Source organism: Neofelis nebulosa, chromosome 11, assembly GCF_028018385.1.
Source record: "Neofelis nebulosa isolate mNeoNeb1 chromosome 11, mNeoNeb1.pri, whole genome shotgun sequence".
In the NCBI taxonomy this organism is placed as follows: Eukaryota; Metazoa; Chordata; class Mammalia; order Carnivora; family Felidae; genus Neofelis; species Neofelis nebulosa.
In genome coordinates, this window is record NC_080792.1 from 28,316,596 (window position 1) to 28,332,217 (window position 15,622).

General features: G+C 42.0%; 1 protein-coding gene across 1 annotated transcript in view; it reads left to right on the forward strand.

Annotated features, from left to right (window-relative positions):
• PSTPIP2 (proline-serine-threonine phosphatase interacting protein 2) overlaps positions 1–15,622 on the forward strand; it is a 77,865-nt gene that overhangs the window by 59,125 nt on the left and 3,118 nt on the right. The window contains exons 6-14 of the mRNA XM_058692216.1: positions 1,706–1,768; positions 6,188–6,286; positions 6,856–6,901; positions 7,834–7,913; positions 10,512–10,610; positions 11,495–11,591; positions 11,709–11,790; positions 13,284–13,318; positions 14,641–14,698. Of these exons, the coding sequence (XP_058548199.1) occupies positions 1,706–1,768; positions 6,188–6,286; positions 6,856–6,901; positions 7,834–7,913; positions 10,512–10,610; positions 11,495–11,591; positions 11,709–11,790; positions 13,284–13,318; positions 14,641–14,690 (651 nt within the window). The 3' untranslated portion in view covers positions 14,691–14,698. The remainder of the gene's footprint in view (positions 1–1,705; positions 1,769–6,187; positions 6,287–6,855; positions 6,902–7,833; positions 7,914–10,511; positions 10,611–11,494; positions 11,592–11,708; positions 11,791–13,283; positions 13,319–14,640; positions 14,699–15,622) is intronic.

Genomic DNA, 15,622 nt, shown 5'->3' on the forward strand with positions numbered 1-15,622 from the left:
AGCCAGACTATCTCTCTCTCTCTCTCTCTCTCTCTCTCTCTCTCTCTCTCTCTCTCTCGTCCTGTTCTCATACAGGTGCCAGGGATCCTCCAAGGTAGAGAGGAAGATGAAGGGAAAAGGTCTGACTAATAGAACTTTGTAGCCACCTGAGAGGAGCTGGAAGCAGGTGTTATGTGTGAGTTGGACATAAGGAAGCCTGGCTGAGGCCATAAACTATGAAATAGTGGCAGCTCCCAAACTGGAAGAAAGGCAATATATATTTTTGGACTGGCAAAGACCACAGGACAGACCAACAGTGCTGAGTGATCTGCTCCATGGAGTTTGGGGAAATCAGGAACCATTAATAAATAAACCCAGCTCCTCTTCCTGGTAGAGGTACCTAGGTGCTCAAGTGAACCACACAGCTTCCTGTCTGTGATGACAAAGGCCTTCCCATGAGACTCTGCGTGTGGGGCTCATGTCCGTTCTCTGTGTCTACGGGATCTTCACTGTTAGCAGATGCATGGCCCACCTCTTAGTCCTCGATTTCAGCTGGGCTGGAAGATGGCTGTTCAGTTCTCTGAAGGCCTCTTGGGGATCCCCAACAGAATTTCATGTATTCCACAAAGCTTATATTTGAAGTCAGACCATCCCAAACATTCCATCCAGATATCTTGAAAATCCATCCAGCCATGTTTGTGTTGGTAACAGACAAAAATGTAATTCTCCAGAAGAAAGAGAAACCACATTTGAACATCATTTTCAGACTTATTATTTTGCATTGTGTCGTTTTGCACGAGAGCAATGCCATAGCTCGTTTTGAATTACTGCACCTCTTGGTTTTTTATATACCCGTTTGATTTTATAGAGCTATCATAAGGATAATGGTAAGTGAGGGTAATGATTAGGAACAAGGGCACAGGAGTCAGGCTGTGCCCAAATCCCAACTCTACTACTTGCTTGGGTAAATTAATCCCCCCAAAAGTGGGGATAAGAGTACTTACAGTTGTTGGGATGCATGAAAACTGATTAGCACATAATAATGCTTGATAAATGGCAACTACTATTATGTCTGAGACATACATTTTTACCATTAGCACCATTATTTTGAGTAATGAAAGGGTTAATATCAGAGCCACAACAAAGAAATTGCTCTCAAGTGAACTCAGCAGAGTAGTTTACCTTTCCTGGATTAGCTGGGATTAGCTGGGAGAATACCTTCTTTTAGTTGTCCTACAAACATTTCTTCTCTTCATACTGCCCCGGCTCCTTGCTGGTTTAGGGTGTGTTATTGGTGGATACAAGAGGAGTGAATATTTATGAGTCCCTAATTTTATTGTGCTGACACAGGCTTACAGAATAAACACCCCTTTTAAAATATGAATGGTGCCTTAACAAAGGTTTTTAAATCTTTTTTGAAACCTAAGTTCCTTGATTCCAGGTTTACGGAAGAGACAGCTCCAAGGATGATCAGTGATTCTCAACAGTCGCTGCCCAAGTTCAAGGGCAGGCCTTACCACTGAGCAGCCGTAAGACCTTGGGCAGGTTGTTCAGCCTCTCTGCTACAGTTTCCTTGTTTGTAAAAAGGGAGTAATAAATAGCACATCTACCTTCCGGGTGTGTGAGGACTAAGTGAGGTAATCCACTTTGAACACTTACTCCTCCAGATAAACTGGCATTAACAGTAATTTGTTTTTTATTAATAGTGCTTGTCCTCTCTTCACAGACAGAGCTTATAATGGATGCTGCCCATAAACAAAGGAGCTTACAGTTCAAGAAAACTATGGATGTGAGTCTCAGTTTATTGCATTTTTTTTTTTTTTTTGCCATGGTGTCATATTCTGAAATCCTGTGCTGTGTAGGAGCATATTCCTGAAAATAGTACTTCAATAATATTATGGACTAGTGCAGTGGTTTGGGAAAACAACCTTTAGAAGTTTGACTTTCCTGCTTTTTAAGGCCTTGGAAAGACGGAGGATGAAACAAGATAGCGGAAAGAAAATGATGGTGACTTTCTGGTAACCTGGGAAAGTCTACAAGTCAATTGAAATATTTCAGGTCAAGACACAAAAGTGTCTGTATCACATGCCATTTATCTTGTTGGATGTTAGCTTTTCCCTTGTGACTATTTTGAATCTTGGTTTCTTACCTATTTTACTGAGTGAGCCTTTCATGTTTTAGGATCTACAAACTGTAAGAGCCTTCTGTAAGTAATCTATTTAAACACACACACACACACACACACACACACACACACACACACACACACTTAACAAGACAGAGCTAAGACAAATTGCGAGGGCCCTCCCTCTAGCTTTCCTAAATCTGTTCACTCTGGACACAGTGAACTCTGTTACTGAAACATCCATGATTCCATATTTGTACAGAAGTATCATCATGATGTTCTATGACTGTGACATGGTGTGTGGTAACCCAGTTAAAAAGGAAAATGTCACCAATGTCTATGACATATGCAGGCTGCTCCGCGTCATTTTTTTTCTGTGATGCATGGCACCTCCAAAGCAACTGAGAAATAGGGAATGATGTCAGTGTAACTGCAGAAATAGCATTGGTCCATACATGGTTGTTCCCAGACTTTCTGTGTTTTGAGCAATCTGGGACAAGGTTTCTCACAATTCAAGAGAAAACCCTAGTGAAATACAAGTTTCTTAACTATCTCTTCTACCTGCCTGCAGAGCCATGCTAGTATTATAATTTTTGCTTCGACTATCAAAAATGATTTAGAAAACTCAAGAAAAAGGAAGACTATTGTATTAACTCATTTTTCGCTTGCTGTGTCCTTTTTTCCTCTTGATATTTCAGCGTTTCTTCTTTTATAGTTTCCTTTGCTTAGAGAGTTTAGCCATCTTCAGGATGGTCTACTATTGACAAATACTTTTAGTTTTTCTTCATCTGAGAATATCTTGATTTCCCCTTCAGTGTCAAAGGCTGTTTTCACTGGTTATAGGTTTTTCCTTGTAGGTAAAGTGTCATTTCTGTTTTAAGATATTTTCTTTCTTTCTTTTTTTCTTTTTCTTTTCTTTTTTTTTTTTTTGATTTCCAGAAGTTCACCTATATATGTAGTGTCATGGATTTCTTTGGGTTTATTTTGCTTGGGGTATGATCAACTTCTTGAATCTGTAGTTTTGTATCTTTTGCCAAATTTGGGAAGTTTTCAGCTGTTATTTCTTCAAGTAGTTTTTTAGCTCACCTTCCTTTCCTTGGATTGCAAGGGCATGAATGTGTTAGATCTTTTGTTATGGTCCCAAGGGTCCATGAGGCTCTATGCGTTTATTTTGAGGTTTATTTATTTTTCTTGAGAGAGGGAGTGAGAGCATGAGCAGGGTGGGACAGAGAGAGAGGACAAGAGAGAATATCAAGCAGGCTCCATGTTGTCAGCATGGAGCCCATGCAGGGCTCAATCTCAGGAATTGTGAGATTATGACCTGAGCTGAAATCAAGAGTTGGACACTTAACCCACTGATCCATCCAGGTGCCCCATCTATGCATTTTTTTCAGCCTGTTTTTCTCTCTGTTGTTCAGATTAGGTAATTTCTATTGCTCTGTTTTCCACTTCACTGATTCTTTCTTCTATCTCTTCCATTCTGAAGTCCATCCATTGAGTTTTTAATTTTCATTAGTGTGTTTATTTAGTTCCAAAATTTCCATTTGGTTCTTCTTTATAGCTTTTATGTGTTTACTGAACTTTTCTAGTTCTTTGCCCAAACCATCTGTTTTCTCATTTAAGTGTTTTTGTAATTGCTTGTTGAATTTTTATGATGGCTTCTTTAAAATCTTTGTCAGATAATTCTAACAATCTCTGTCATCTTGATGTTGGCATCTATTGAAGGCCTTCTGATTCAGTTTCAGATCTTCCTGGTTCTTGGTATGATTAGTGATAGTCATTTGGTTTTGGACATTTTAGCTATTATGTTACAAGACTCTGGATCTTATTTAAACATTCTGTTTTAGCTGGATTACTCTGACACCTCTAGCAGGGGACAGTGAGGTCCCCTGCCTCATTACTCCTTTATGGGGTAAAAATCCAGGTTTCTCCCATTGGCCTCCACTGAAACCACAGGGTTTGTGTGGCTGTGTTACTACAGAGAGGTGGTTAAAGTTCTGACCCTCCACTAGACCTTCTCTGACACCACCCCAGCAGGTACCTTGTGACTGCCAGGCAGGGGTCGCAGAAGTCCAGGTTGCCCACATGGTTTCCATTGGCACTATGTGTAGGGCTGGTACCTCCCAGTAAGAATGAAGCCTCCAGTTCCCTATTTGTCTTTCTCTGAAACCATCTTGGCAGGGAAGTTGGGCATCCTATTATAGCTTGGTGAGAGTGGAAGTCTAGACTCCCTGCTTGTCCTTTGCTGGATGTATGGGGGGCAGGCCACAGTTTTTTTAGGTGGTGCTTGGCTGCAGTAGAATGGTTATATTCTCAAGGTTTCTCTCCTGGTAGACTGTCCCTTTTCTGGTCTTTTGGCTAGAGAGGGCAGGTTTTGTTGGGACTTCTTGTTTTTGCTCATTGCCACTTCTTGGTTGCCTGCTTCTTTGGCACTCAGTCTGTGACATATGAGGCAAAGAAAAAACCAAGAGAACTTACTTGTGGGTCACCCTTCTCAGACGAGGGTTGCTAGCCAGTCTGCCTTCTCTCCACCTTTCAGAGTCTTATGTTTGTTTTATACAGAGTGTCCAGGGTTTTTAATTGTACTTATGTGGAGGAATAGGGAAAATTACATCTTTCCATCTTTTCAAAAGCTTGTATGTATAACCTTTAAAAAAATTATTTAGAACCATAAATGTGATCATATCCCCTCAGTCTTATACTAAGAATCTAAGACTCTATCTTTAGGAAATCATCCCAAAAAAGAAAAGCAAAGGCATGAACTTATTCAATCTTAAAATAATGAAAATTGTAAATTATTTAGTGACTAAAAAATGGAGAAATATTAGTTATATGACCTTTATGAATATGTAGCAACAGAGAAAAAATATTTAATATGCCATATTAAAAAATAAAGTAGGGTAGAGAAAGATTGATAACTGACAGCATTAACATTTAAGACTACTTTAGAGCAAAAGAAAAAATAACTTATGCATGGCTTAAAGAGAGATAACAAATGGGGGAAAATATTTGTAACTTACATATCTGATAGCCAGTTAGTGTTCCTAATATAGACTGAGCTCTTAAAAACTGATGGAAAAAGGGGTGCCTGGGTGGCTCAGTCAGTTGAGCATCCAACTTCAGCACAGGTCATGATCTCCTGTTCATGGGTTCGAGCCCTGCATCCGGCTCTGTGCTGACAGCTCAGAGCCTGGAGCCTGCTTCAGATTCTGTGTCTCCCTCTCTCTCTGACCCTCCCCCGTTCATGCTCTGTCTCTCTCTGTCTCAAAAAATAAAATAAAAACATTAAAAAAAATTAAAAAAAAATAAAAATAAAAAAATAAACTAGCTCAAACAGATTTTTTTAAATCAAAAAGGAACATGGCTATGCTTGAGTGACAGAATTGATGGGATCCATGCCCTTGTCACCTGCTATGGTGGATGCATTAGAATATTGAGGCATAATTACAATTACTATGGTCAAGTGATGGCATCTAAGTTCTGAGGGTTATGTTACATAAACGTTAGATTACACATCTTTTTTTAAATTGTTTTTTAATGTTTACTCATTTTTGAGAGACGGAGAGAGAAAACCAGAACGTGAGCGGGGGAGGGGCAGCAAGAGAGGGAGACACAGGACCTGAAGCAGGCTCGAGGCTCTGGAGCCGTCAGCACGGGGCTCGAACTCATGGACCATGAGACGATGACCTGAGCTGAAGTCAGCCGCTTAACCAACAGAGCCACTCAGGTGCCCCTAGATTATACACCTTACAGTTATATACATATTTTGATTTTGCCTATTTCAAATCCCATCTTTTGTTCCAGTTTTTAAAGCCCACATACTTTGTGTTTGCCGAACTGGAGTTATTACTTCCTTGATCAGGCTGCCACCACACACGTAGTTTGGAAAAGGGCTAAAGAGCCCTTCCACAAATAGATAAGAAGGAGCCTTTGCTGCCAGGGTGCCCAGCATCTGGCGGTGATCACGGCACTGACCAGAGCGCCCTGTCCTTTGCTGGGCTCGGCGGGCTCGGGCTGCTGCTGCTTTGCAGGCTCACATTCCCCTCACCTGTTTTGGTCCTCTTTTGGCACATAACAACAAAGGCAAAGAAGACCTATGTGCAGAAATGCCGGGACAAAGACGAAGCAGAGCAGGCTGTCCACCGGAGTGCCAACGTGGTGAACCCGAAGCAGCAAGAAAAGGTACCTGGGAGAGCCGACAGCCTGAAAAATCTGAGCTTTATGTATTTGAAACTAAAGCCAATTACTAATCTTAATGAAAAATGGACGTGCGTCCTAAGTCCCTGGCAATATCTTGCTTTTGGGCTGTCAGGATCCTCTGGCCCAGAAAGTCCCTTGTCACAGTTTTGGGGTTCGGGAGGAGCTGGAGAAGCGTGGCCGTGGGGAAGGGAACAGGGTGATAAGAAGTAGGGGAGAGGGTTTTGGTTTTTTCATCTTTCTTCAAGACTGAAGTATTCTTTGTAGCCAGGCCACCTCAGGCTTGGGCGCATTATCAATTTTATGTAATCTGGTAGAAGACTGTCAGCAACCAGAGGGCAGGGGTTATGTCTTTAGGATACCATGGGGCAAGGTGCTTGATGGCCGTTTCCCTGTGGTGCTAAGATTAGAGGGCAAGTTGAACGGTTGGCTGAGAGAAACACAGGTAAGATGTGGAACACGGGTCTCTTCACAGCCATTGCTTTCAAACCTGTTTTGCCTGTGGGAGCTCTACCCAGCATTCCCCATCTCTTGTTCTTTGTGTGTCCTCACAGCTTTTCGTGAAACTGGCAACTTCGAAGACTGCAGTCGAAGACTCAGGTGAGGGGGCTGCTCCCAGGGATGGGGGAGGCTTGTGGGGAGGGGGCTGACATTATGCTGAATCTGTCGGGAAAGGTATTTTTATATATCATACAAGAATGTATGGACAGACAGTGGGATTAACAAGAAAGCAGGAGGGAAGAAGGGAGAAAGGGACGACACGGAGGGAGACAAGGTATTTCAGAACCTGGGAAAGTGAGACAGCTGTTTCTGGCCACTGCCTGCTTGAGCCGTACTTGTAATTAAATGGTGGTGGTGCGGGCGGGGGGGGGGGGGGGGCGGAGGTCATGTGACAGCTGCTTTGTAAGCAGGTACTCATTCTGATTTATTAGGAACATCTGTCTTAAAAGCCCATTTCAGCCCTGATAACTCTTATCTGCTATGAAGGAAACAGCCAAGTTGCAAGGCCTTGTCATGGCTGAAACCTGAGATCCAAGCCAGGTGTTTGCAAAGCCTTCTGATCCCAGAGTATTCTGCAGGAGCCAAGCCTCTTGTGACCGTGGTCATTTAAGAAGTCTCTAAACCCAAAACCAAAGTCACTTGGTAGTTCTCTGCACCTCTCACTGTCTAATCTTCCTGAAAATGGAAATGGGTGGAAGTTATTGAGGTTGAATTAGCTCAAGAGAACTCTGGCTGAAGTTCCTGTCAGCCTTTGTTCTCCTTCCTTGAAGCATTTCCTTTTTTATTTCTTCCCCTTGAAACATTTCTTACTTGGCTTGGTTTAATGTCTAAAAAGAAAGTGCTTATTTCACAAATATATTGTGAGAGAGAGAGATGGATATGGCCTCCCACTGTTCAGAGCTCCATGGGGTCTTGTGAGCTCAGTGTGACTCTGGCGAGTGTCGTTTGTCATCCAGGGTGAGCTGGGCAGTGGGTCTGCGCACCCTGCTCCTGCCTGGTTTTTGAACCCAGGCCCTTCCCCTCCACTGCAGACAAGGCGTACATGATGCACATCAACACTCTGGACAAAGTCCGCGAAGACTGGCAGATCGAGCACATCAAGGCCTGCGAGGTACCAGAACCGGTGGCTGCTCAGGAGGGGATGGGTCTTCCTCCGAGAATTTGGGGAGTCTACTTTGCCAGAAATGCACCACTCCCTTATTACAGGGCCCCAATTCTCATAGAATTGCTTGAGGCCAAGTTAGAAATCAGAAATGTAAGTATAGGATGGATGGAACTGGGATGTTTTCCTCCAAGCCTCATCTTTCTGCCCCGTCCCAGTCCTGAGCATTGTGTCTGACTCTGTTCAAGGACTTCCTCCAACGTTTGGTTAGTGCAAATACGAAATAGCTGAATCAGTTAATGGGTGATTAAATAATTATCTTTCAAGAGCCTTGCCTGAACTTGCTATCCAATAAGGAGAATGCAGATAGAAGGTGAGCTAGAAGTTTTCACTCAGGCACCCGGGTGGCTCAGTCGGTTGAGCGTCTGACTGCAGCTCAGGTCATGAGCTCGAGGTTTGAGAGCCAGGCATTGGGTTCTCTGTTGTCAGTACAGATCCCATTTTGAATCCTCCACCCCCTCTCCCTACCCCTCCCCTGCTGGCACACCCTCAAAAATAAACATAAAAAAAAAAAAAAAAGAAGTTCTTACTCTCTTTACACCTTTGATTTCACCATTACCTCCTGCTTCATTTTGAGCATGTGACCTCACTTACAATTTCCTGGAGAAAATAAAGACATAACTTGGAAACTTCCTCAAGTTTCTTTTAGCCTGTCTATAGTTTTTCTTACCAGTGGTTCTCAAAGTGAGATCCCAGCACCTGTAGCATCAGTATCATCTGGGAATTTGATAGAGATGCAAATTCTCAGACCAACTCTGGACCTACTGAACAGAAACTGTTGGAATAGGTGCAGTACTGTTTATAAGTCCCCTGGTGCTTCTTACGCAAATTCAAGCCTGAGAATCACTGATCTACACCCCCCTCCCCTCCTTTTCTCCTGTTAGTTGAAAAGGGGCTGCCCCTGGCTTATCAAGATCCTATCCTGCCATCTGGGCTCAAGATCCCATCATCCAGCTGTCTTTCCCTCATGCCTGTGCAAAGCTCCCTTCAGTGTGAACTTTTTATTCCATTGTTTGGACAACTCAGCTCATTCTTGGTGTTAGAACCTACTGGCACTGGCTGTTGCTTCCTGTCTGCTGCCCTCTCCTCTCTTCACAGCCAGGCTTCCTGAAGGAGTTGTCTTCACATGCTCATTGCCCCTGCCTGTCCCAGCCTGCTGCATCTGGGGTTTGTCACCCCTGCTGCTGCTTGCTGAGGAACCAGACATCTCTGTGGTGTGAGTTCCAGCAGGCCTTTGCAGTTCCTGATCTTATTTGGCTTGTGTCTACTATCTAACACTGTGGGTCACTATCCCCTTCCTAAAACACTCTTTTCTGCTTTACTTCTGTGACTCCACACTCTCATGGAAAAACCTAGAATAAGTCCCCCTTTTTAAGGTTTAAAAACATGCAGAGCAGTATCATATGCATTTTATAGACACACAAATATTAGAAAAGCCTGCATAGGAATGATAAAGTTTAGGACAATGGTTATCTGTGGGGAAGGAAGAAGGGGATCGAGTTTGGAGAGAGCACACAAGGAGCTTAAACAGAATCTGAGGCAAATCTGGCCAAACTTGTTGACCAAGCGAGGTGGTCAATATGTATGTATTCATTATATTGCTCTCTATGATTCTGTCCATGCGAAGTATTCTATAATAAAAATCACATAAAATCTACTGTTTATATGCTACATGAATACAAAATATAATAAACACTACATATATACCAAGTATGCTAAATACTAAATGTTAAAAGGTTTCCAATTAAAATAATGTATTTGCTTCAAAATATCCTAGGGAGTAGATGAGTTGGTAGGGATATAATAAAACAGAATTGGTTGTGAATTGATACATGTTCAAGCTGGTGAAGGGTACATGTGCATTCATTATACTATTTTCTCTGTTCTTATCTATGTTTGAAGTTCCACATGATAAAAAGTTTTAAAATGTAATAGTGTTATATTCAACCTTTAAAAAGTACATTAATATATAACATCCACTGTTGAATAGCATCCCCTTTATAGAATAATAGCTTGATTTTCCGAAAGTTGATACTTGCTTATGTCCAAGAAGCTATTGTTCAGGAAGTGACTTCTTAAAAAACTTTTTTTAGTTAAAGAAACCTTCAAACATAAACAGAGTTGGAGGACAAGTGCGGGTTCCCCCACGTTCTCGTGAACTTCAGTGATTATAATCATCTTGCCAATATTCAGTCATAGGGGAATTTGAATGTGAGGCTCTGGCAAGCTGCCCACGTGGAGATGCCCACCAGGCAGTCGGAAAAGTTAGCTGGAATTCAGGTTAGACCCTTGGCATCTGGGCTCATCATTACCTCTTACCTTCAGAACTATATCCAATCCTGTTTGTGTCAATACCATATTAGAATACTATTTGCATTCTTTGCCTGCGGTAAGAGTTTATGAGTTTCCTTGGTAGCAGGGAATATCCTAAATGGGACAATAAGCTTACAGATAATGAGGGTTGACACTGTTTCTTAAGTCATAGCCAGTCTAGACAAATGTCTCCCTTCTCTGTATATGTACAGACATGTAGTTATGTTTCCGCAGATGTTCGAAGCTCAAGAATGTGAACGAATAAACTTCTTTCGGAATGCGTTGTGGTTACACATGAATCAGCTGTCACAACAATGTGTCACAAGTGATGAGGTAAGTCAGAAGCGTCCATGGAGGATTCATGAGAGTGGGAGGAACCATAGGCATTTATTAGTGCACCCTCCTCATTTGAGGCCCAGAGAGGTACGGTGACTTGCCCGAGGCCACACAGTGAGCTGATAGAAAGACCCAAATAAACACCTAACTGCCTGACTCCTAATCTGCTTTGCCACCATGACTTTCTCTTTAAGGAATTCACAGGGCAGGAGAGCGGAAAAGGGAGACCCAAATGTAGTTTAGTTTATGGAAGACAGAGATGTCATAGCAAAGGGTCACTCCAGGACACCACCAAGCACTAGGAGACTGACCCATGCCCGGGCTAATGATCATACCAGGGCTCAAGATTTACTTCAGCGGCATTCCCACAGCCAACATCCGGGTTTAAGTTGTGCACAGCAACCCTCATGGGGTTTCCAGACCTCAGAGGGATTAGAATCAAATTATCACAACCTTCTTTGCTAAGAAATAGCCACCCTCACTTGGATGGGACATTCACTTTAGGAGAAAAATCAAACACCTAGAGAACCTGTAGAATTGACTAGAAGAGCTTTTTTCCAAGTTAATTCATCTTTGCATTTTGTGTGTGGCTTTGGTCTTGGTATCTATTTTCTTTGTCCCGTCAGTGTTAAAGACAAATCTTTCTGTGGAGGTTTTTATGCAGTCACAGAGATAACATTTCTTGTCATCTTTAAAACAATTTTAATAGCAGATATGCACCAGAGAAATCCCTTTATATGAGTCTGGGATTTGGGAATGTCTCTTTTTCTTTTCAAAACAAAATTTGGAAGAGCCAGCCATTCATCAAACCTGTTTTAATAAGCTGTGTCACAATTATTCACAGACATACCTCTACGCTTGATTTGTCTTCTTTTTGTCAGATGTATGAAGAAGTCCGTAAGAGCTTAGAGGCATGCAGCATTGAGAAGGACATTGAGTACTTTGTGAACCAACAGAAAACTGGACAGACTCCACCAGGTGAATGGAGTGGTGGGGCGGGGCATTTATTTAAGCAATTCTGCTAGTCTTTTGTGCACATGCCATTGAGAATGGGAGACACCAGCATCTTAATATTTTGTTTCTTAATTTCCCTAGCACCCATTGTGTATGAGAATTTCTACTGCCCCCAGAAGAATACAGCCCCACAGGGAAAGGCTCCAGGGCCCAACTTACCAAGGTAATAACCACCTACCTTTCACATGAAGAAAAATACTTAAAAAAAATTTTTTTTAATGTTTATTTATTTTTGAGAGAGAGAGAGAGAGAGAGAGAGACACACACACACACACACACACACACACACACACACACACAGAATGTGAGCAGGGGAAGGGCAGAGAGAGAAGGAGCCACAGAATTCAAAGCAGGCTCCAGGCTCTGAGTTGTCAGCACAGAATCCGATGTGGGGCTCAAACTCACAAACTGTGACATCATGACCTGAGCCGAAGCTGGACAGTTAACTGACTGAGCCACCCAGGCCCCCCGAAGAAAAATACTTTTAATAAGTGTTGTTATCATTAGTGTTCTAAGAGATATTGGAACACATCTACCCCTGCATTTGCTTAAGTGAGGTTGCTAGATTTGGAGAATTAGCGTTTTTTTTTTAAATTTTATTTTTTATTTTTTTAAAATTTACATCCAAATTAGTTAGCATATAGTGAAACAATGATTTCAGGAGTAGAAGTAGCATTTTTAGGACAAATGTTAAGTGGATTTCACCAGTCATAGTTTAAGGAGGACCATATTATGCTTGAGTGTGATTATTATGATTCACGCATGAATCCTATACTTTTTGTAGAGCTTGTAGAAAGCAGAACTCTGTCCCCCTGTGAGTCAACTGACCTACCTGTTTTGGTAGGACCCAAGAGTAAAGAAGGGTTTTTATAACTGGCTGAAAAAAGAAGAAAAGGATACTATTTTGTGACACATGGAAATGATATGAAGTTCATGTGTGAGCGTTCATATAAAGTTTTATTGGGACCTGATCATGCTCATCCATTTACATTTTTTCTGCGGCTACTTTTGCATTAGAGTTGGCAGAGTTGTGACAGAGCTGCCTTAGTGGCCAGCAGAGCCTACGTCATTTACTGTCCCTTTGCAGAAAGAGTTTGCCACCCCTGCTTTACCTGAGAGAAAAGAAACTTCTGTTCCCCGCACAGTCAACTTGAAATCTAAGCTGTTGAATTTCCATTCCAGTTTTTAAAGAGAAGGGAGTATTTGAGGGAGGATTGCATGGTCATCATCAGTATTTAAGAACACCAGGTGCCATTCAGAACAGGTCATGTGAATGAGCTCATTTAATCCTCGCAGTGACGTGGGAATTGCTTGGATTCTCCATCTTACGTGTGGAGATGTTGAGGGACCAGGAGGTCAGGAAACCACATGCTCCACAGTAGAGACTTTCCTCCTGCCTGTTTGGGGTGCTGGGACGGGGCTCTGGGCTTCCTGAGTCCTGTGCATCCTGCTGTCCTGCTCACCAGCACAACAGAATGCCGGCAGCCTAGATTCCGGTACGTCAGTGTTGCCTGGCTTTTGCTTCATCTGAACTTTTCTTGACTCTTCAGAACAGAAACCAGATCTGATTAGCTTGCAGTATGATTGGGGCGTGAAGACAAAAATTACAAACTAACGAGAACTTATCTGAAAGACTTTGGTTTTCATCTCTTACAGGAGAGGACCTCTCCCAGTTCCTAAAAGTTTACCAGGTACGATGTCAAGAAAGACCTTTCAAAATACTCATGTCAGGTTCTCTTTAAGGTTGAGTAGCTAGAATGTTGAAATAAAGGGAAAGAAGGGAATAAATAGAAATAAATTCTCAAGAGAACGAGCCTGTATCAGGATCTTGATGTAATACTGTTTGTCAAAGAGTAGACTTTGGTAATTAGGGGTCTACTTTATTGCCTGTCAAAGAGAATTCAGTTCCTGGAGTACCAAAAGAAACTTATTATAAGGCAGTCTTACCTAAGAGATTATTTCAACTTGGACCACAAGAGAAGCAAAGTATAGTTTCCTTTGGATTACACAGAAACGTAACTGATAGAAGTTATGTCTAGAAACACATAACCTAATAGTATATATCTGCATACTGGCCATAACTGGGTCTGTCACTCATGACTTGGTCTCTTTTTAAATCCTATCAGAACTCCTATGACACCTCTAGGACAACCACATATTTTAGCTTTTTTTTTTGTTGTTGTTATTGTTAGTTTTATTCCTTGGATAATTATAAGATCCTTGAAGGTGGATAATTGGTTTTTCTCCTGTATCACTCATAGCACTTAACACAGTCCTGAGCACATAGGAGGTGCTCAACAAATATCTATTTTTTTGAGTAAAAGAAAGGTATACTTACCTATGTTCAAGGGAAGAGGGAACTTATGCTGCATATCATGGTTTACTGAAACTTCAGTGACTGAAAAGAAGTTTAGGACCTGAAATTATAATAATATCTTTGAAAAATATAAGGATTTAAGTTATTTTACTTTAAATGTTTATTTATTTTTGAGAATGAGAGAGTGTGAGTGGGGGAGATGCAGAGAGAGAGAGGGAGACAGAGGATCTGAAGCAGGCTCTGCGCTTAGAGCAGAGAGCCCGATGTAGGCTTCAAACTCATGAACTGGGAGATCATGACCTGAGCCAAAGTTGTGTGCTTGACTGAGCCACCTAGGTGTTCCTGTTATTTTATTTTTATAAAACAATTACCACCTGATAATGTGGGACTGATTTTTGTCTATGTCTTAGCTTGAAATCTAAGCTAAGCCTTGAAGATGGCTTTACTCTAGGTGCCGCTATCTGCACATGGATGAAAAAGGGCAATGAAATCGTGGTAGTGATTTCCAGAATGCCTGTGTGAATCTTCTGTGTGTAGTCTTGATTTTCATGGGTAGGTTTCGTTGCCGGATATGTTTTCTTTTTACAGAAGGGCAGTCAGTAGAATCTTTAAGTGGAATGTCTTGATTTGAAAAGGGCTAAGAATCTTACCACGAAGCAGTATTAGCTTAATGTTGCTCTGTTCTGCCCTTTGCAGATAACCCTGATTATTCTTTGGTTGATGACTACAGTCTGATCTATCAGTAACATCAGTGGTAAGAACCTTTAATTTTCACATAATTTTCAAGTTGCATTTAGACTATTGATTGTGTTTTTGAAGTCTCTGAAGCTTCTTTACGACACCACTGCAGGCAGCAAGGCCTTGCCTCAGGCTGACCCATGCCGTGGATGCACGTGATCCTGCGGAATGGCCTCTCTGGGTCCCACAATTGCAAGGGGACTGGAGCCCATGCCATACCTACTTGAATGAGGAGATTTTTCCTTCGTTAATTATTCTGCAACTCATTTTCTGCTCTAGTTAAGCTCTTTGTGGCTACAACGCACCCGCACTTATAATACACCGCACACACAACGCTCACACAATGCCCATGATCCTCACTGTTTAATTTAGCCTTTCGTGTGCTCCCCCATCCCCCAAAGGGGAAAAGTCAAGTAAAAAGAAGTCAGTGACAATGAGGCAAACACTGTCACACTCCCCTGTCACACAAAGGGCGTTGGAGGGGTCATCTGGTATCAGATCATTACTACTCCAAGCTAGCAAACCCCAGGGATTCCTAGAGGAAAACTATGAGATGGTGCTTGTCTCTGACTCTCAGGTGCTTGCAACGTGTCCCAGGTCCATCTTTGCCTTCACAAATGTGAGTGAATGCCTCCGAGTCCAAAACAGCAATACTAAATGGAACTCTATAAAGCATAAATGTTTTAACCCAAACGGGTGTGTCTTGGGGCATGACAATATCCGTATAGATGAGCAAAGAAAAAGCTTGAAAGGATACATTCCCAAGCAAGTAGTAGTTTTTCTTTTTGTTTACTTATGTTTTCCAGTTTGCCTACAGTGAAACTTTGTTACTTCTTTAATAAAAGACAGTTTTGAAGAGTTGATCCTTTTGCACACTCCTGATGTTCCCAGGGGTGACAGGAGTGGGGGCGGATTCAGGAACTGTGCCAGCCTCTCTCCC